We start from the raw sequence: 22,325 nt of genomic DNA, 5'->3' as shown, positions 1-22,325 counted from the left end.
TTGTATTAAGTATTTTGTATTTGATTTTGGACGAGAATGATTTTATGCCTTATACCATGTCTGTTTTTCTACCATGTTAATCAATACTGCAGGTGAAATGCAATCGCTGGTTCAACGCCATGGGGTTGCCTCCCACTATACTATGTACCGTCACATAGTGTGAGAGCACATTTTTTTCCAAATGATGTTTCTATTTCAGTGATTATTATAGATTCTTAGTCACAGATGGTGTAGTGATGCATTTGTCTGACTTCAGAACAGGTGGTGAGGTCTATTTGCACTCAATGGCAGTGTCATTGTGGCTGCGAATTGTTGTCTCTCTGTGTGAGCCTTACAACCAACTGGCGACCAGGTCAGGTTGTCATCTGCCTTTCACCGACTGGGAATGGCCCCAGCATCTCGTGACCCTGACAAGGAAAAGCAGGTGTTGAAAATGAAACATTAATTATAAATTTGTCTCAGCAGCAATTTTGGTAGGTGGCCTGGTGGCCGAGTGATAAGCGTGTCAGGCTCACTGTTCTGAGATCAAGGGTTCAATCCTAGGTTCAGACCTTCCTGTGTGAAGTTTGCGTGTTCTACCCGGGCTTGCATGGGTTCTCTCCGGGTACTGCAGTTTCCTCCGACTCTCCATAACATAGTACTTAATAGGCTAGTTGAACACTATGAATTGCGCCTAGGTATGAGTGTGGGTGTGAATGGTTGTCTGTCTCTTTGTGCCCTGTGATTGGCTGAACATTTATTCAGGGTGTCCCCTGCCTAATGCCCGTAGTTTATGGGATAGGCTCCAGCACCCTCCGCGACCCTTGTGGTGATGAGCGTAATGCAAAATGAATGAATGTATGTCATGTAAACAACAGTACTTCAATTTTCATTGTATTATTTTCTCTTTTTTGCTTGTTTTTAATATTACCGTTCTCATTTTTTCCAGTAGACATTTTTTTAAACCTTTTTTCCCTGTGACGTTCTTTTGTTAAACTACTCTATTTATAGTACAACAAAAATAGGTAATTTTTCATCATTCTCAGTGAATTGAGGAACCGCGCATCCTGAGCCGTATACAAACTAATAGTACTACTATATCTATAATAAACACCTGAGCAATACAAAATAGGTTTATATGAACACTAAGGGTGGCCCGGTGGTTGAGTGGATAGGGAGTTGGCCTCACAGTGCTGGGGTCCTGGGTTCAAATCTAGGTTGGTCCACCTGTGTGGAGTTTGCATGTTGGAATTTGTGTGGGATTTCTCCGGGTACCCCCGTTTCCTTCCACATTCCAAAGATGGGCATGATAGGCCGATTAGACACTCTAAATTGCCCCTAGGTATGAGTGTGAGAATGGTCGTCCATCTGCTTGTGACCTGCAGGCTGTCCCCCCCCTCTGGCCCGCAGCTGGGATAGGCTCCAGCACCCTCTGCGTCCTTAGTAAGAAAAGACTGGCGACCAATCGACTGCACACAGCTAGTGAGGCTAAAGCGAATCAGAAAATAAATGAATGCTGTTTTAACATATCCCATCCAAGTATTGCTTCATCATACACGTTATCACGTCCAATATATTGCATCGCCTGAAATCCTGTTCCCCTTTTCAGGCATTGTCATTTGAGAATGATTTGGTCTTTTGGAAAAAGCCAACCAGTTATACGTCCTTCTCTCCTTTTTCAAAGTGTAGAAGGCGTGTCTGACCAGCACCGAAGAGTGTAGGAGAGCTCCATAGTCCCATCATCCACATGTACAGAGTGATGTGCGCTCATTGAGACAAGCGGAGGCGGAGGAGGAAGAAGGACCGAGGGAGAGCACCGTTGCCAACATCACGCTCACTTCATCGTGATATCATGCACGCCAATACCCGCATCGGCATCACCCTGAACAAATTTCAACCCTTTCCGCATGGACTTTAGCTGGGGATTGCTGTAATTTAGCCTTTTACGCACGCACAATTGCACCCGGAGGTGTTTATCTCCCTTTCTGCGTTAAAAAGGTAAGCGCGCAACTGTTATATTTTCAAAGGATAAACATCAAAATGCGCTTTATTGGAATGTCAGCGTTTCCGTGTTGATTTCATTGTCAAGTTTTAGCGTTATATAATTTTAATCCGCTGAATTTGATGACCCGAATCCAGGCGTTTTAGATGAGCGCACGCGTCTTCTGGTCAAAGCAATTTTGTGAAATACACGCACGCGCATACACGAACGACTTAGGAAAAGTGCTTTAGAACAAATTCATATCGAGGGAGTGAGTGGTGAAGTGGAAAGTTTCAACGTGCGTGACTAGACTTCCAGATATTTGGGAGTTTGAAAGAAAACACGTTCGGTAAACGTTCCTCCATTAAATTCGTGTTCACATCGGGGTGCTTAACGCGGAGGTGTTTGCCAAATGTCGACTGCACTCTTAATACTGCGCTACAAATTAAAAATACACTATGCTTTCTGAACCAAAACTGTGCAATCGATTAAAATACCACCGCCGCATTGATATACAGTTGGCAGGTTTATTTACTATTTTCGAAATGTCTGGCTGATTAATATTCACTGTGACCCTAGTGAGGATAAAACGGTTCAGCAAATGAATAAACGAATGAATGATTAACATTCAATAAGTCCAAATATGCATGTTTAACGATAGTCTTTGTCCATAATACCAAATGCCTTAAAATGATATTGTACTAGTGTCATCACTAGACTATACAATCCAGTACCAGAGCTTAAATGAAATATTTTCTATATATTTATAAACATATTTTCTATATTTTTATAAAAATATTTTCTATATTTGTATACAAATATTTTCTATATTTTCATATTTTATTTTTATTTTATTTTTATTTTATTTATATTTTTAAATATTTTCTATATTTTTTCTAAAAATATTTTCTATATTTTCACATTCTATTTTTATTTTATTTTTATTTTATTTATATTTTTATATATTTTCATATTTTCTTTTTCTTTTCTTTTTAAATATTTTCCATATTTTCATATTTTATTTTTATTTTATTTATATTTTTAAATATTTTCTATATTTATTATTTCTATATTTTTTAAGAAAGAAACACAAAACTATGCATTCAATTATCTTCTTTTTCCTGTTTGCCAGCAACAACAGCTCTTTCTAATATAGGCTTAACCTTATTTGACTACAAGAAAGGCACAAATATGTATTAAAAATCCATGTCTGTGTTATCCATATAAGTAAATCAGTTGATTTGAATGATGCTTAATTAAATTAACTGATAGTAAAAAAGAATTAGGTGAACATCAATTAGAAATGGAATCACTTTACTTGTGGTCGTGACCTGCTGGGTGCAAACTAAAGGCCCTCTGGTGGCCCCTCTGTGGACCTCACTGTGTCTAACCAGTGGTAGTAAAAACAACCTGTGACTGATGTTGAATTAAATGGGCCCTTCTGGCCATAGCTAGTGATAGAAAGCTGATGGGAGTTGTGTTTAGAAGAGGAAGACTTGGATCGAAAGGTCTCCAGTGTATGATGAGGTCTTGGCTGTATTACAATACATGTCAAAAATATGCACTGATGCTAGATGCATTGATGCATCATTTATGACCAGTTTGTGACAGTATCCTATGCGGGGCATCTCATATTCTTCTCTATTGAATAATTCAACCGCTAAACTAAACTAAAACTCACTTATTCTAATTGTATTCAAATGCCTCTTTTTTTTAAACAAGTTGAGAAGCCTTGTGGTTGTTTCAGACCAAAACTTAAGCTACTTAAGATGCTGTCAGGGTTATGCTTCGCTGATGGGCATTTTTTTTGAGACCACGCAAATGGGGAAAAAGCATCAGTGAAATCTTCAATGTGAAATTCATTTCACTATATAAGCTTTGTTTGACCTTGTCTCTATGTTAGCTATTCAAAAACTGTCCTGAATTAGAGAGTAGATGGTCCGTTGAAAGTGTCACGTGTCACATAATGTACTGGACTTCCACAGGCGTGTTTACTGAAGGGTTACCCAAGAGATTTCTAGTACTTAATTCAACTCAAAGGACCAACTAGCATTGTACAATACGACATCTGATACCTCAGAAAGACACATAATAAGCCATGTTAATTGAGTAGAGACCCGAACCATTTTTTTTATAGAAGCGTAGCATCTTAGGTTTCCTAGGCATATGAATCATTTCCGATTGACGGCAGGCACATTTGTGGTCAGAAACTTGCATTGACACAGCTGTGTTGGGGTTATTTCCACTCTATAGAACCTTTTAACTTCTTTGTTGTGTCAACAAACTATATTTGAGATAAAGACAATGATCATGATGTTGTCAAGGAGACGCGTACATCTGTTCAGGGACATAAACACACACAGTGCATTAGTATAGGTATCAGTTACTCAAATTCAATAGCTTGAAGCAAGATTAACTATTCAGAGCAGGTGGTTAAAGGGTCTATTGTGTAGCACAGTCCTGCCATTTTCATTGGACACAGAGATTTTTGTGCCAAACTAACTGCAATGTTGGAGTGGTGGGGAATAATTTTCGTGTTTTGTCATGTAAATAATTTCTAGAGCTACAACTAAACAGCTGGGAGTGAGGCAAGGACAGTGTTCATATTCTGGCGCCTTGCAGTGCCATCTGTAATGGAAATATCAATGCTTACGTGACAGGACATTCCTCAAAATGCCAATAGTTGTGGGATTTGAAAATATAATTTCCACCATTCTAAAATCTGCTATGAATGTCTGTTCATTAATTTCATCCCTTAAGGACATTTGAATAAGAATGTAGACTGATAGTGGATAATTATTCATACTTATTAGGATTCCAGCAGCCTTGTATGTGATAGTGGTCACATGGTTTATGTGGATTGCCATTCATTACAGTACATTTTAACAGTGGCGGTCCGTGCATTTTCTAGTAGCGCCTTCAATCAGTCCAACCCTCAAAACTATTTTATGGCTATAAAACCTCTACTACAGCTACAGCTGCGACACATAAAAAATCATCAATAATAATCTTGTACAATTGAAATATTATTTAGGAATATAGCCATATTTTACTCACCAAAAATGCTTTTTAACTGGACACAATATCCATTCTCCTTTCTTTCCTCCTTCTTTTCTATCACCGTCGAAGCTAATGCTGAAAGTCGAGCCTGTCCTGTCGTATTTCTGGCATACGTTTTTATTCGATTTAGTGCTGAAAATGTTCCTTCCCGGTTGCGACAGGCTTGCTTGCTTTAGAGTTGTCCGACCTTTCTTAATGATGTCCAGCTTTTATTTCTTGAAAAGTCCGTCTTGAAAATAGCTTTAAATCAACACAACAATATATTTGCTTGTGCAGCTCGCTCCAGATACAGTTTGGTAGCTCTGGCTAGTCCACTCTATCACTAGCCAATCATAGTTGGTGAAAGCGATGACGTATCTCTACGCCGGCGAGAAGGAAATGACGTATCCCTACGCCTGTGAGAAGGCCTTGCTGTCACCAAATCAAATTCTGATTGGTTAAAGCAACAGTCTTATCGACGCTTGTTTAATGCAGCAGAGCCTGCAGAACTGATTGTGAAGGCCTTGAGGCAGAGTTCTGACCCTGGCAACAAATAATGGCTGAAATGTGATTGGTTAAATGCTTCAATATGAAAACACACATCTGGAAGCAGTGCAACCAGGGGAAAAAGCAATGAAATGATGCTAACAGACCATTTGATAATGATTAAGATATTTCTTAGGCCAGCAGAGAAGGCTTTGAAGGCCCTGACGGCACACCACTGCATTTTAACCACAAAGAGTCATGTATTTTAATATATATTTGGGTCCTTGAAAGCTTTGTAATAGGGGTGTTTGAAAATCCCAGTTGTTGTGAAACAATGTTTACCGAATTATGTATTACTTAATAAAACATGCATGTATATTACATAGTAGAAATGTTACAAGGTATTTACAGTAGAAATACACTGAATAAGAAATGTATTATATATTTAATCCTACTGGATTATGTGGACAATTACACATAATATTTTGTTGCAACTTTTGAACTAAAATTACGTTCTTGTTTTCTATTCTGTTCTTTTATAGACCTGTCTGACCCTGCAGATCAAACCATGGGGCATGATCCAACAATGAAAGTCCTGTGCTTTAATCCTGGAAGCCGCCGCAAAGAAAACAGCCAAGATGCTTCTCTGATTCATTGAACATCGTAGAATTTTAAACTGACCACTTGATGTGGTGATCAAATATTTTTCTTAGCTTGCTGTTGGCTGGACATTATCATCATTGATTCTCCAAACGAGATAAAAATAACACGGATATTTGATTGTTATGCAATGTGGAACATAGAATACATCAGACGCACCTCAGAAATCTGTCCTAATATAATATTTTTGTCATTTTAAGAGGCCCTCTATAAGTTCAGATAGCTTCCTGGTGTTTTCAGTTACTCTCTACAATGAATCCAAACAGCCTCCCTGGGAAAGTTCTCCTGCTGTGTACTGTGTTGGCCTTGAGTATTGGATTAGAGTTCACTGGTTCAAAAGGTCAGTGGGCTCGATACCTGCGCTGGGATGCCAGCACTAGAAGTGACCTGACTTTCCAGTTCAAGACTTCCAATTCCGAAGGTCTCGTGCTCTACTTTGATGATGGCGGATATTGTGACTTCTTACTCCTCACTGTGTTCGAGGGCAGAATGCAGCTTCGCTTTAGTATCGATTGTGCCGAAACAACCATCACGTCCGACAAAATGGTCAATGACAGTCGCTGGCACTTTGCCGCCATCAATCGGCACAATTTGCGGAGCGGTTTGGCCATCGACGGGCATACCAAAACGGCGGAGGTGCGGCCTCAGCGAGAATTCATGAAGATCGTAAGCGACCTCTTTCTCGGTGGGCTCCCAGGAGACATACGGACATCTGCTATCACCTTGCCCTCTGTCCGGGAAATGGCACCGTTCAAGGGGATAATCACCGACCTCATCTACGGGAGTAAACTGCCCACGCTCATCAACAGTCAGAAAGTACGCTTAGAAATGTTGGGTCTCTGCACAGAGAACCCCTGTGAGAATGGAGGGATCTGCTCACTGGCAGATGGCGAACCCTACTGTGACTGCTCTAGAACTGGATTTGTAGGCAGATACTGCAGCGAAGGTAAGAGTCCATTATGTCATTTTTATATCTTAATTCAAACGGGTTCAACAAAAGACAGTGTCTGGTATTTGACTCCCACAGCATAGAGAATATCGCTTTCAATGAAGAATACCGTAAAACCTCTATTTGAGCGGCACCTCTATTTGAACGGCACCTCTAATAGAACGGCACTTTGGTGGAAGAACTGAAAAATAGAACGGCACCCTCTAATTGAACGGCACCTCTAATTGAACGGCACTACGGGGGAAAGTTTGAAAATTAGAACGTCATGCTATTGAAATAGAGGTTTTACGGTATGCGACAGTTTTGTCTTTAAAAAGAAAAAAATGTGCAAAATGGGTGAACTTAATCGTAAAACCTTAATTGTACTATTGTACAATAGCTGTGTGTTTCAAGTAAGATTCTAGCATTACTTGTTAATTCTAAAAAGTGATAAAATCATACCCAGTACTTAACTCATTTGCTGCCTTTGACACTGATATATATGTGCAATATATTTTAACTGGTAGGGTAGATAACAATGATCCAGTCTAAGTCATTACAGTCAATAGACTTCCTATCCATTTTTAACAGAAATGGCTCGCAGTGATCCTTACTAACCTTCCATCTTAAAATAGATGGGATGTCTACTTCTGTCAACAGCTGAGAGTATGTTAAGTAGAAAAAATATGTATATTTTGATGTATTTTGAAATCACTCTTATAAAAATAGAAATACTGATTCAATTTTTTAGCAAAAGTAAACAAGTACTGTCATAATTAAAAAGTAAAAGTGAATGTTTACTGTCAGTTCATGCTTGGACAAGTTGACAAAATGCCCCCCCCCCAAAAAACGTAGAAACAGATGAACTAGTTCCCCTTTTAATAACTGGCAAAGTGCTGGTACTGAAAGGAAGAAAAGAAAACACAGCACATTTGCTGCAAGCTAAATTCTGAGCGGAAAATCAGAAATCAACTGAACTGCACATAACACGAATTGCTAAATTAGCTAATTTTAAAGTCTTGTGTCACATTCACAGTTTGAATTTTATTTTCAACTGCCTTGGCAGTGAAAAATTACTTGATCTCAATTTTTTTTTCATTGATTGTCTCTCACTTTAGAATTATTGTTATTCATCAGTTTGTTTACTCCAACAGGAATGTTCATAAAATAACAAAATTAATGCCAATTTTTGCAATGCTAGGACATGGATTAAAGAAGAATCTATTTGGATGTAGCTAAATTGCAGATAATTTCATTTTTATGACAATGAAAAAAATGTATTCACACAGATAATGAAAATAATTCAGGATTTGCCAGAGGCGTTATAATAGTTTGACGCTGATCCAAACTCGGGAAGAAGTTCTGTGCCAATAGATGCCGTTCTAGTTTTTATTTTTTTGTTCTTCATTTTTGATCCATTTATATTAAATATAATGCGTGGTGCGACTTCAATTACATCACTTTCTTATTAAAGTTATCTTTCCCCTGTGAAACTAACTCAGCTCCTGCAAGGACATGCAGAAACCCCAAGGTACAAAATGTTTGGATGAACGTCATTTCCTCTTTGTGTGTGCCAATATAATCTATTTTGGGGTTACAATAAGGGTGGCACACACTTCTTTTATAAGATTTTCTTCCACGTTTATGAAAGGAATCCTTTGACATTCAGGCTAGAATATTTATGATGTCATACAAGCCCCATTTGTACATTTCAATTGCCAGTTATGTATAACATAGGCGTGTCTAGTACAGACATTTGAAGTTGGTTTAGAGAGATTTTCATACGCTTATTTCACACTTAGGATGCCAAGAATAATTTGATTAATTTCTCTTTTAAGTGACATCTTCTGCCATGTCATAAATAATGTACAACACTACCACAGGGAATACATTAGTGTGATCTTACACGGATGATGCTTCCCTCACGTGTGGGTTGGAAAACCCGAAAAAAAATTGGAAAAAAACCGAACAGTAGCATGTTGAGTTTTCTCTTCTGCTGACCTGTTCTTGCCAGTCTAAATCAGGCTGGTCTGACTCCTAGGGGGATAAAACACCAGGGCAATGCTCACTGAATGCTATTTTAGTGCAATAGAGACACTCTGCAAATGTATTTTTTGCTCAATCACACAAATTAAATGTACTTTTCCAACCCTTACTGATGCACAATGTTTACCTAGCTGGAAAAATCAAATAATCTGTCATTCACTGCTCAAGTAAAGATGTCTGGAGCTGAAATCCCAAGAGCTTGCCTATGGCATTTTTCAGGACAGCACACAATATACTGGTTGGGATCCAGTCAAGCGTCAAGGCTGGATTTTCCATTCCTTCTGCTAAGCAGTTCATGTAGGGTTAATTTTCTGTATAATAAAGTCTCAAGAGGCTGACAATGGACTAGATAATATCTTTATTTTAAAAATAGCCATATGCATAAGAGGTAGTTTAGAATGTAGCTAGAGATTTTGGAGGTACTCGGTCGTTTCGTCGAAAGACGTTTGGTCCCCGGACGTTTGGTCCACGGACGTTTGGTCGACCGGACGTTTGGTCGACCGGACGTTTGGTAGACTGGACGTTTCGTAGACCGGACGTTTGTTAGAATGGACGTTTGATAGAATGGATGTTTGGTCGCCAAGTTGTTGCTGTTGAAACCAGCTCTCAAAATTATAATCATGAGAGAGAGAGAGTTTAATATCTAAATATCTAATATCAAAATATCAACAGTAAACTTTCTGTCATAATTTGACAGCGAGCGAACCCGGCGACCAAACGTCCGTTCTACCAAACGTCTGTTCTACCAAACGTCCGTTCGACCAAACGTCCGGTCGACCAAACGTCCGAGGACCAAACGTCCGGGGACCAAACGTCTTTCGACGAAACGTCCGGTCACGGATTTGGTACGAATAGAAAGATAGCAGTACCCTTTGTGCACCAATTTCTAAGACCTCAATTGTTGGAAAAAAAAGACAGTATAAAAGACTGATTCTTTGCCTTTTATATGTTATTTTTTTCATATATCTCTTGTCCAAGTTCCTCATCGCGAATCGCTCTCGCAATGACCCCACCCGCTGTGCCTTCTGCCTGCCATCAACTGATATGGCTGACTGTTGATTATGCAAGGGAGTCATAATTAGGAGGATAATGAGAACAGAGATGGCAATTTTGCCTGTAGAATGCCTTCGCAAACGCTTCCACCAGGCTGTCAACTCAAGCTAGAATTCCCCTTCATGTCCAAAAGTGCTTGTTTAAGCAACCTTTAAGCACATAACGTTATATAGTCATCAGACTCTGAACGTTTAAATGCAAGCAAGTGCTGAGAACACCTGTCTTTGTTGGTGCACTGTTGATTATCCCGTGCAATCTGTCAACACGTGAATAATTTTATGTCTTCTCATAATACAGAAAGGTCCAGGCCTATCTTGAGCACACCCGCACATTTAACATTATGGAACTGTGCACAATCATATAAAGCGAGACCCTCGAGCTGCTCGTTAAAACAGGCAGATGGTTGACTTGAGCGGAATGGGCCTGGGTTGTGTTTCGCTTGCCATCGTCCTAATTGTGGCCTGCTTGCCCAAAAGGATTAGAAAAGCAATACAATGAGTTTGTATATTTTAATAAACAAGAGGATGAGAATAAAGGGATTCTAAGGAAGAGGACATCTGGAGTTAAAATATACAGATTCAGCTGCTTTGCAGTTGAGGGAAAACAAACAGGTCATTAAACAAAACCGTATGTTTTAGCTGTACATTGGATGAAAAAGTCTTCACATTTATTGGCTCATGGCTATTCATCAATACTGCATCAGCTAGAGTATAACCTAGATTGGTTGCAAGTCAATCAGGGCGCATGTTATAAAACCTCATAACTACGTATAATACGTTGATTCTGTCTCACATTCCAATGTCTCTTTAGTGAGGCAGGTTGTTAAAACAAACAAACAAACAATTTTTGCTCAATAGAAGAAATATTAACTAACCAATTGCTAGGTTGTTTTATTATTCGAAACGAAGGGACTAATGGCATCGTATCTCAGCAAAAAGTCTCAGACAGGAAGCAAGACAGACACATACTCAGGTCTTATTCGCCTTTCAGACAAATGTACACATCGCTCAAATTGCATCCTGTTACTAGAGCGTCTGCATTTAAAAGTGTTTACAGTAGATTTATTGAATCCACACACCGGCACGCCGAGTCAGCTCAGTCCATTGGGTTTTTGCAGAAAAGAGATTGAGGTGCCTCCTGGTGATAATACAGAAAGAATACGTATGAGTAATCAGAATTTAGACATCTCCTTTTATTGTGGGTCACATCTATAATAAGACATTTTTTTGTGTTTAAAAGCCAATTTGAAGGACAAATAAAAGGAATTAAAAAAAATTACATATTCAGAGACATATTTATGAGCATTGTTTTAGATAGGGAATTGTTTTTTTTTCTGTAGTAATCAATGAAATATTGAATTAGAACCAGAATGCTTTTTATTAAGACATGTATTTTTTAAACAAGTTTTCAAGTTGGTGGGTAATGTTGCAAGACTCCTACCTTTCGCCAGTAATCTGAAGCTCAAGTTCACCCATGATTGATGCAGAAAAATGGATGGATGACTCACAATTCCAAATGACATGATTTAAGCATACTGAAAAAGCCATTCTCGATGCCTTGGAAAAAATTGTATTCTATTTCAAGTCATTTTTAATGGTCAATTGTAGTACATGGCTGCTACAGGAGGGCATAGGTTAGGTTAGAACTTTATTTCATCCCGTATTTGGAAAATTTATTGGTTGCAGTAGCAAGACAGACACAAAACACACAAGACATTTTCGACCTAGGTAAAAAACTAAATACCAAAATGCAACAAAAAAAGACAGAAAAGCAGCAAAAACACAAAACGAGCAAGAACGGACGGAGCTACTGCTACCAGCTGCCACTTGAGCGGCGCCATCTTGGTTGCAGTAGCAAAAACGGATACAGACACAAGAAACGACGTTGTAGAGTTGGATAAAACTGGAACCACACCCAGGAAGTAGAACAGTCGGTGCAATTCTAAGACATACAGTACAACTAGTGCAATAATCATGCCGCACCATCAGTCTCACAAAAAAAACAGTTGCCTTTGAAACACATTGCGTCCCTTGTCCCATGTGAATGAGGATATATGAGTGTGACTAACTGTGTCAGGGCAATGTGCTGAAATTAGACACCCATCGCTCTCCACACCCGCTGACTTTTTGCTGGCAAATCCACCATCTCTGACATGTGCTCCATTTTGCTGTCATCATTAATTTTAACTACAATACGTTCCCGCTATTAGCTTTGGAAACATTAGTAGTACCTTTATGGTAATGACGTGGATGTCAGCCCCATTCTTTTTAATTCAATTAACAAGGGGTGAACTGAAGTCTCTTCAAAACCTCGGGTTATTACAATACGATAATCATAAGGTCAAGGCTATTAGGAAATGTGAATGAGTATTTAATGAATATGTAAAATGACTAATTTTAAATACCCTCATGCTGCATTTGGAATGATTTTAAGACCCGTTTTGCTTAAAAATACACACGGGTTTGATAGAAGGGCAGTAATTGATGACTCTGGCGAGCAAATTGTTCAGATAGTGCTGAAATGGTGCCTTCAGGCTAAGCTTTAGGGATTAATAAACAGACATGGGAAAAATGACAGTTACAATAATCTTACTATAAAAAGTGGGTCATGGGAGGAGGGAAGGCGGTTGAATGGTGCAGGGACTTGTCTGATTACAGTGCAGAGGGCATTTGTGCCCAGTGCCCAAGCTGAAAATTATGTTTGGATTTGAGTTGTGAAAATAGAGCAGGGATTACGCTCAGACCACATGTCCTCAACAGCACATTGGCTTGTTCTGGAGCATGTCACATCAAGAGAAAGGGCTTTATCTGCATCTGGAATTTGTTGTTTGACACGCAAATACATATAAGAAAAAAAAAAGAAAGGAAGCAATGATTGCTCGTTCATGCACAGCCATTCATTTGCATCAACATGCTCAAAAAACAGAGTAATCCGGTTTCCTCCCACAGTCCAAAAAATATGCATGGTAGGCTGATTGGACACTCTAAATTGCCCCTAGGTATGAGTGTGCATGGTTGTCCCCCGCCTTTGGTCCAGAGTCAGCTGGGATAGGCTCCAGCACCCCCCGCGACCCTAATGAGGATAAAGCGATGAGATGGGAAAACAGAGTGTACCATCCTTCAGCTCTCCATCATATCCCTTCCCCCTACAGCCACAATTTGTCCTTGCGTCCCTTCAGCAATGTCAACCTTCTTCTGTGTGAGGACTTGTAGCAGCCATTTTGGGTCAGGAAAACCAATGATCCAATTGCTGTCATTGCTTTCACTAAATTCTGTTTAAAATGTTTACATGCTGTCACGTAGAGGGGGGCAATGGATTGAAATAATCTGGTAAAATTTCAAATCAAATCAAAAGGCTTTATTGTCATTGTACAACAGCTGCGTATAACGAAATTGGTGGTGCTACTCCACAAAGTGCGTGTTTCCCAGTAAAAACATAAACATATAACTACTTTACATTTTTAAGATTCAAAGTCATCTGGACCTTCCTGTCTAAAATTGACATGTTCTCTCTTTGTGAAAGAACTATTAAATGTGAAATAGTAGGCCATTTGCCTCAAATATTGGTCACAAATCTGTCAAAATGTTTGCCAGTGACCATTTTGCCTATGTTGAGATCACCCCTCCCACCACATGTGTGCCAAATCAAGACACTGATTAGACAGTCTCAGCATGTGAAGTGCATCTGTACAGTTCCTACTTTAAGGTTTATTATTAATATTATTAACATGGATTTCAGCTCATCAGACACCATTACTATATTCCTTTATTTGTTTTTTTGCTTATTTTGAAACACAAAATCAACATTTTATGACTGGCATCAGGCACAAGCTATTTCTTTAAAAGCACATGGAGTCATCCATCGGTGAGTTACTCTTCAATGAACTTTCCACACTTAATATGCTTCTAATGTGTGGCAAATTTTCTATTTTCTGTTATAATCAATAGATTTGTGAGCATTTGTGAACAATATCCAAAGCGAGTTGAATTTGTGTCATAAAGAAAAAAAGGTTTTCATTTATACTGAAACTCTGAAAGGGTCTTAACACAGTGCATTTTGAGATGTGGAACAACTCAGTGCACCATAAATCCTCATGCGTGGATTTATGAGGCCCCTCGTGTGACCTGGGTGCAGAATATTATGTTATTCTAACAATATTCTATTTTTTATGAGTTCTTTGCCAAATGTCTAATATCAATCTGGCTCCCTTAGCAGATGGGACAGATTAAACTTTTTTTCTCTGCAGCAGATTTCAAATGAAGTAGTCTTTTGATCAGGCATGTCAAGGGGCAATGCTTAGCTCTTTACATGAAAACAAATTCTCGAGTGCTGGGGTCCTTTTTAGGTTTTGCATGGTTAACTCACATGCAAAAATGAAAGTGTGTTTCTAATTGAGAACTTTGCTCTCTTCTTTCTTTTTATGATCTGCAAAATCCACAGCAGTCCATAGACCAGGTGAGTCTTACAAAAAAACATGTCTTAATTAATTCATGAGTTAATTATTTAATAAAGCATCTAGTTGGAAATTTGTTAAATCATTTCTACTGAATTATGCTTACCGGATCATATCATTTTGGAAAAAGTATTTTAGTGTTTTTACTAACCTATTCATCCATGAATTATATGCCTCTTATCTTTTTAAAAAGATGGGGGTTCTTTGTCATAAAATAATTATATTTAAATATCTTAATCAAATAAAATTAAATATTCCAAAAATTGTATTAAATTGAAAAAAAAAATGGATGACATTATTCAAACAAGTGTGGCCCATATTTATTTTGCTAATGTAATTTTATATTATATTTCATTTTAGAAATAGCGTGTAACCTCATAACTTTGCTGCCATTGACGGTAATAGACGTCCAAATCCATTTCATTGGACTTCTATTGCAGGAACTAGGTATCTTTTAATATCATCTTATTAACAGTATTACCTTTTGAATAGATGTAGTATTAGCCACTATCACCCAAGGGTTAAAGCACATGTGTCAAAGTGACGGCCCGGGGGCCAAATCTGGCCCACCGCATCACTTTGTGTGGCCCGGGAAAGTAAATCATGAGTGCCGACTTTCTGTTTTAGGATCAAATTAAAATGAAGAGTATAGATGTATATCACATTTCCTGATTTTCTCCCTTTTAAATCGATAATTGTAATTTTTTTAATCATTTTTTTCTGTGTTTTAGTTCAAAAATCATTTTGTACATCTAAAAATATATAACAAAAGCTAAAATAAACATTGTTTTAGATCTATATAAAACTTAATATTCAGGGTTTATGATCCAGTTCTTTTAATCCATTTATAAAAATAAAAAAATCTAAATATTATGTCTAAAATGGTCCGGCCCACGTAAAATCAAGTTGACGTTAAAGCGGCCCGCGACACCTGACACCCTTGGGTTAAAGAGTAAATTAACAGTAAAACATTCAAATCAATATAAATTGATTTTTTTGTTTTTAATATATATAATTATTAGTATTTTCAAAAAGAATGAGATAAACATCGATGTTCCATAAACAGAAATGAGAAAAAACTTTTTCACAGTGCTCATTCTCTTCATGTAATGCCATCTAATCTCTATATTAATAAAACAAAAGCTTTCAAATGCACTTTGGGAAGCTTTTAATTTGGTAGTCATGCTTTGCCATCCTGCAAAGCATGCATAATGACAATAACTTGTATTGGTGTGCTCTTCTTGATTGCTCTTTCTGTCTGGTATTTCTTTTCAAGGCTTCGCACACCTGAAGGCAGAGCAAGGTAGTCTTGTCTTTCTTTGTACATCTCACTTGGTTGTTTGTCCTCCTCACCTGATTTGGTTTTGAGGCACGATTTTACGCCATTTGCCTCCACGACCTGTCTGTGTGCATTTGCTGCCATGCTCTTTGTGAGGGTCTTTTTGTGTGTTCGCTAGGGGGGGGTGCATGTTAAGCATGGTATGATCTCATCTCACCTTAGTCTTACCCAGTTTTCGGTTTATTACATAACTGTGTGCACTGCTCCGTCGCAAACGTGCAAGTGACTAAACTGTTCTTACCTGACCTTTGCTGTGTCACAGCTTAAGAAAAGAGGTAAAAGATTGTGTTGTTGTTAGCCAATATTTTGACAGAAGGAAGTGCTGCTTTCATACTAGTAAGATGTCACGCTCGTGTCATGAGGGATTTCATCCTGATCTCACCCTCGTATCTTATTTTTTTTCACCTTTTGCTCAATTGTTGCATTTTTAAATGTTTTTACCATGTTCTTTATTCTTATTTGTAATTTTCCGATTACCTTACAATGCCGGGCGCCCCGGTGGAGCGCATGGTTAGCGTGCCGGCCTCACAGTGGGGGACCTGGATTCAAATCCAGGTCGATCCACCTGTGTGGCGTTTGCATGTTCTACCCGGGCCTGCGTGGGTTTTCTCCGGTTACTCCGGTTGCTTCCCACATTCCAAAGACATGCATGGTAGGCTGATTAGACACTCTAAATTGCCCCTAGGTATGACTGTGAGTGTGAATGGTTGCTTTTCTCATTGTGCACTGCGATTGGCTAGCTGTCAATTCAGGGTATCCCCTGCTTCTGGCCTGTAGTCTGCTGGTATGGGCTCCAGCACCCCCCACAACCCTAGTGAGAATAAAGCGCTTCAGAAAATGACACTTTATAATGCTATTTGTTTCTGCTGGTGCCAAGTTTTTTTTTTACTAGCATAGGGGATTTCATTATTGAATGAGAAACACATTATATGCAATATTTGAGATACTAAGAAGTCAGACATTTTAATTTTGGCATCGAAGCTAGTTCTTACATTAGGGGATCTGGCTGGCCTCCCAATATTCTTAACCACTGAAGTGGGCCACAGGGGTTGCCATGCCAACTGCTAAGACATTATTGTAGATGTTACAAGCCAATATAGCATCCCAATATTTTTTCCCTCCATTTTCTAACAAAATTTAATGTTGCATTGCCTTCACTGTTGTACATACCAGGGTTTAAAAAGTGCTAGATTAATGTAATTAACATTAAATTAATAATTTCTTTGTCAAATAGTTATTTGACTGTTTCCTAGGGCAGTGTTTCCCAACCAATGTGTGCCGTGAGCAATGGTCAGATGTGCCGCGGGAAATTGCAAGGTCATACAATGTAATATTCAGAGAAAAAAATAATATGAAAATGATGAACGTTAAATTCTAGGTTTAAATTCTACTATTACAAGATTTAAATTGTGAAACTGTCGTTTTGTTGCTTAATTTTCTCAAATATGAACCGGAAGTTGTTTAGTTTCTAGGGCATCAACTTTTGACGACGTAAAGTCTCTGAGCACCATTTTTTTGCGTTATATTAGGAGATTTAAGTAATATTTCACAAAATTATGCGATTAAAAACATGACATTACCTATTTTTGCATCACTCAAACCGAAAGTTGTTCAGGGTCCGCAGACATCAACTTTTGGTGACATTAGGTCACTGTGAAAAATTAGATTTTGGAATCATTTTGGAGGTTTATGTGATTCCTGTTGATAAAACTTTGATGAGAATGACTATTATTAATATAGGCGACATAGTTTTAAATTAAAATAAAGTACCTTGAAATTTTTTCAATGCAAAAACTGTGCCACAGCTCAAAAAAGGTTGGGAAACACGTCCTAGGGAACGTCAATCCCTACAACGTTTAGCAGTTGATTCATTAAACTGTGATAATCTTGACAGCGTGAAGAATCAGAGATTTCAATATGTTTAACCTTAGCCATAATGTCTGCATTTATAGTTTCAATGTTGCCTGAGAGATGTTACCCTTGAAAAATTTGCATGAATATCCTCTTTTATGCTTGCATGTAAAATGAAGGTATTCAGGCTAATGATAAACTAACTCCACTGTATTATAACTTTCTTGCTGCCTTGCTGTGGTATTCTACCTGGGATGAACCTGTGCTTTGCTTTCTCTCTCCGGACCCCTTCTCTCTGCAATCTATAGGTAGAAACAAAGGTACAGCAGCTCCTATATTTCTTTTATTGCCTTACTGTGTTTCAAGTGTATGTGTGTGTGTATGTGTGTTTGCTTTAGTGGGTCCTCTGCCAGTGGTCAATCATTCGTTATGTATGTGTTCATCAAACTTGTACATGTACTCGTCGGTGCCATATGCATGGCCGAGACTGTGAAAATCAGGGGAACAGACGTTTCCCTGCTAATGAGTGTGCACATGTGACCACTGTTGCGTGACAGACGAGTGATTGAGCTGAGACTGAAGAGAAGATGGAAAGAAACTAGAATGTCAGCACTTCATGCTCAAGAGGAAAGCCCTTAATTATTGCCGTTTAACCGAAAATGATGACCGTCGGATTAAATATGGATCAATCACTGTCGTCGGAATTATTGAATATTCATGGTAGGGAGGAAATACATTGGAATGAACCTGAATATTAATTTTTGAGAGTAGCTCATTTAATGAGACAGTTCTTTTCTAGACCAAAAGAAGTTGATGAGTGAATTTGATATGACATTTGGTTGCATCTTTGTATTGCAATAGTGCAGTCGTCATTTGTGACTCACTACTTGTTTGTATGTGTGTCTCCTTGAGCTTCGTGGGGAAGAACAGAATTGACCCTTAACTCCTGCTTCAAGCTTTTTTCGTGCGTGCCTGGCCTTGTTGTGTGGTTGAAGTGGTCACGCTAACATAGCACATTGAGGTGTGCTGCAGTTGGATGTCAATGCTGACATACTGTTGATGAGAAACACCGATAATAGTAAGAATTTCTTCCTGCAGTATAGAATGTAAAATGGCAAACAAGACACATTGACCAATATTGTGTTGGTACACAAGGCAGACGAGGAAAAAACAATCCCTAGGCATTCTAAATTTAGACTATAGTCTTAATTTGACCTGCAAATGTCCAAAGATTAGGTTTTTTTGTTTGTTATGGGAGGTTTGTTTTGTGATACGAGCCATAAACCATATCATCCTGCCTGAGAATATAGTGGGAAAATATTGGAGCTATTAAAATACCATAAAACCCTGGTAAATGAGCGAGGAGTGTGACGGTCACCTATGTACTTTTAGTTGTTTAATGTAAGACAAACAAATATGCATGTGAATCATGAGAATATTCTCCAAAAGCTATGGGACTTGCATCTGGACGACTATGTGTGAAGTCATTGGTATTAAATATAAATGGAGAAGTAGCTGCAGTGTTAGTGACCATTGGCCACCTCTCTGGCGGGCTCTTTTGCTACAACAAAGGTAAATGATTTTCTCCACTATAATACGCTTAACTTACTGAAATCTTGACATATCTTTTAAGCAGCCTGGTTTACAACAAACCGAATTAAATGGAAATCGAAGTGTCTTTAAGTGTGCATTCATACTGCATCGCTGACGTTAGAAAATTGAGCAATTCACAGTTATTTCAAAGCAGATGCTCCACTGAGCATAAGGCTGTTTATTGAATGGCAATAACACAAAATTGACGATTAGTGGCTCACAGAGCACAACACACATCTTATGCTATATGCGGTATATGTATGTGACATGTGCAGCCTGCCCAAAATCACCTCCAAACGGCACTCAATAGGTGAAATCCCTTTTGAAATCAAACATGAAATAAAATAATACAGTATTTGCAAAGTCATTTTCAACACAATTTTCAATTCGTTATTAACACCCCCTTTTTTACCCTTTATATTCACTTATTATGTTTTTTTATGTGCAAAAGAGAGCTACCCTCATTTAAAAAAAAATGTTTTTGTCCCCTCCAAAGGAATTATTATAATAACACTAGTTTGGATCATTTGGATATTCAAGTAAAAGTGTATAACTTATGATAAAGAAATGTTTTGATCACAAGTTCAACAAGGCAAAGTGGATTGAGTGATGATCTGGAGATTTATTATAGGGGTTTAGGAAGCAGATTTAACAAACAAAACATTGTTCCATCATGAATATTGATATATATGCGTATGCTATGGGATATACAAAATCATCTCTACAATGACGATGTGACATTTTTCTAATTACTGATAGTAATGAATGGATATTTATGGAGCTGTAGGGCTAAAGAAAGACTTATTTTAACAGTCTCTCTCAGATCTCATGAAGTAATTCTGATTTTGATTGTCCACGAAAAAGTTTCAAAGCTGTATGAGGGGGTGAAAGAGTCTTTACACTTTTTGTTGGACACATCAGGAAGAAGCCTGGCCCTGGGTATTCCTTGTGTGCCTTATCAGAGAAAGAGGTTGTGTAGGGTTGTCAAGGATGAACAGGTTTTTTTCTGTCCATGCCGCTACATAGTCTACAATCACATTGTCATGTGGGTGTTTTGGTGTTTATATATAGTATAGGAATTGTATTGTTGCCCCATTCATTGTCTGCCATCGTGCAACAAGAATGCTTATTAACTTGTTTGGTACAGCTTGGCATCATGATCTCACTTCTAATTTATTGTTGACGGTCAGCCACACATGAAGACAAGGTGCGTAATAGCACACATTGCAATAGTTCAATTGGTTTAGTCCACATGTGTCAAAGTGGCGGCCCGGGGGCCAAATCTGGGCCGCCGCATCATTTTGTGTGGCCCGGGAAAGTAAATCATGAGTGCCGACTTTCTGTTTTAGGATCAAATTAAAATGAAGAGTATGGATGTATATTAGATTTCCAGATTTTCCCCTTTTTAAATCAATAAGTGTAATTTTTCAATCAATTTTTTTCTGTATTTTAGTTCAAAAATCATTTTGTAAAATCTAAAAATATATATAAAAAAAGCTAAAATAAACATTGTTTTAGATCTATAAAAAAACTGAATATTCAGGGTTTTAATCAAGTTCTTTTAATGCATTTATAAATAAAAAAAATCTAAATATTATATCTAAAATGGTCCGGCCCACATGAAATCGAGTTGACGTTAACGTGGCCCGCGAACCAACCCGAGTCTGACACCCTTAGATTAGTCGGTTCATCTGCTCGGTTATACAAGGATCTTGTGCTTTCCTCTCCTTTGAAATACAAAGCAAAAGAAGACTCACAATGTCATCAAGGTTCTGCAGCTTTGCAAAAAGACTGGAGAGAAATATTTACCGGCTTTGAATTACGCAGCGGGATTCAAAGCACCATCTGGTTTGGAATGTGTTGCCTGTACCTTTTGGTAAATGGCAATTAATTGCCAGAAGCTACACCTGAAATTGAGTTCAACTTGTGTGTCCCCTCATTACACGATCAAAAAGGATCTTGGGCTTGTCGAGGTGGAATTGGAAGTTGCTGAAATTGAGGGTGTTGGTCAAATTGATTTTAGCCAGGGCCAGCTGCTCCTCAAGCAGTGAACAAATACAAGTACATAAATGAAAACGTCCCTCTAGACCCCTGGCTTTTCTTCTTGTTTCTGAAAGAATACACATCTAACCTGAGTAAAACCCTTGACGTTGTTACAAGCCACAATCTAATTTGTTCTGACTCTGGCCTTAAAGGTAAACGTTTACTAGGGCTATTGGTCTGTAAAGTGCTTTGCACTGTTTTATTTATTTTTGAATCACGATAATCTCCAGTTTTCCCAAGATTCCAAGAGGCAACTTTACAAACTGGAAAGGACCTAAACTGCCGCAGCCTTACCATTTTCACTTCTGTGTATGACAAGCATATACTACGATTCTTTGAGAATCTCAAGTTTTAAGATTCCTCTGTTTATGCCAACTCTTCAGTGAAGTTGTGGTCATCACTTTCCAATCTATATTGATTTTCTCATATTTACTAGCGTCAGGGCCTCTTACCACTCTGGCATTTATTCTCTTTGGTGCCGTAGCTTTTGCCGGTGTCTTTATTCACATTCTTGACCCGTCTCTGTGGTTCCCCTCAGGCATTAAGTTGAGACAGCGCTGTAAGCCAGAATGCACAATTCACCTCATCTGTCATAGATTCACCAGTTACAGCCTGACCATTAGTTGTCCTAGCACCCCTCTCTATTCCATCTTTCTTTTTTCCTCTCTTCACTCCTCCCTCGCAGCTCTCTGCTCTTGACCTCCGGGATCAACCGAGCAAGACTGATTCTCACTTTTTCACGGATCATATAGTACGTCAGCCGTTACGCAATAGTGCACGGGAGCGCGCCAGAGACGAGGATTGCTTCGACATGCAACCAACATATTTCCTCTTCATTCGCATTAATGCTGCTTCTTGAAGTGAGAATATTTAT

The 22,325-nt window shown here is 38.4% G+C and overlaps 1 protein-coding gene across 10 annotated transcripts in view; it reads left to right on the top strand.

The window, feature by feature from the left end:
* Positions 1-1,716: 1,716 nt before the first annotated feature.
* The window catches only part of nrxn3b (neurexin 3b), a 238,891-nt gene continuing 218,282 nt past the window's right edge, over positions 1,717-22,325 (top strand). For 7 of the 10 annotated variants that reach the window (XM_077586987.1, XM_077586984.1, XM_077586986.1 and 4 more), the window contains exons 1-4: positions 1,721-1,977; positions 6,028-7,091; positions 14,613-14,627; positions 15,902-15,928. In XM_077586987.1, the coding sequence (XP_077443113.1) occupies positions 6,398-7,091; positions 14,613-14,627; positions 15,902-15,928 (736 nt within the window). In that variant the 5' untranslated portion in view covers positions 1,721-1,977; positions 6,028-6,397. Of the gene's footprint in view, positions 1,978-6,027; positions 7,092-13,804; positions 14,037-14,612; positions 14,628-15,901; positions 15,929-22,325 lie in introns of those variants that run through there. The other 3 variants (XR_013296789.1, XM_077586991.1, XM_077586992.1) reach the window with 3 other exon arrangements.

The sequence above is a fragment of the Stigmatopora argus genome, chromosome 19 (assembly GCF_051989625.1).
Source record: "Stigmatopora argus isolate UIUO_Sarg chromosome 19, RoL_Sarg_1.0, whole genome shotgun sequence".
NCBI lineage: Eukaryota > Metazoa > Chordata > Actinopteri > Syngnathiformes > Syngnathidae > Stigmatopora > Stigmatopora argus.
The sequence above is the reverse complement of the archived record's forward strand: the minus strand, read 5'-3'. Positions and strand labels throughout refer to the sequence as shown.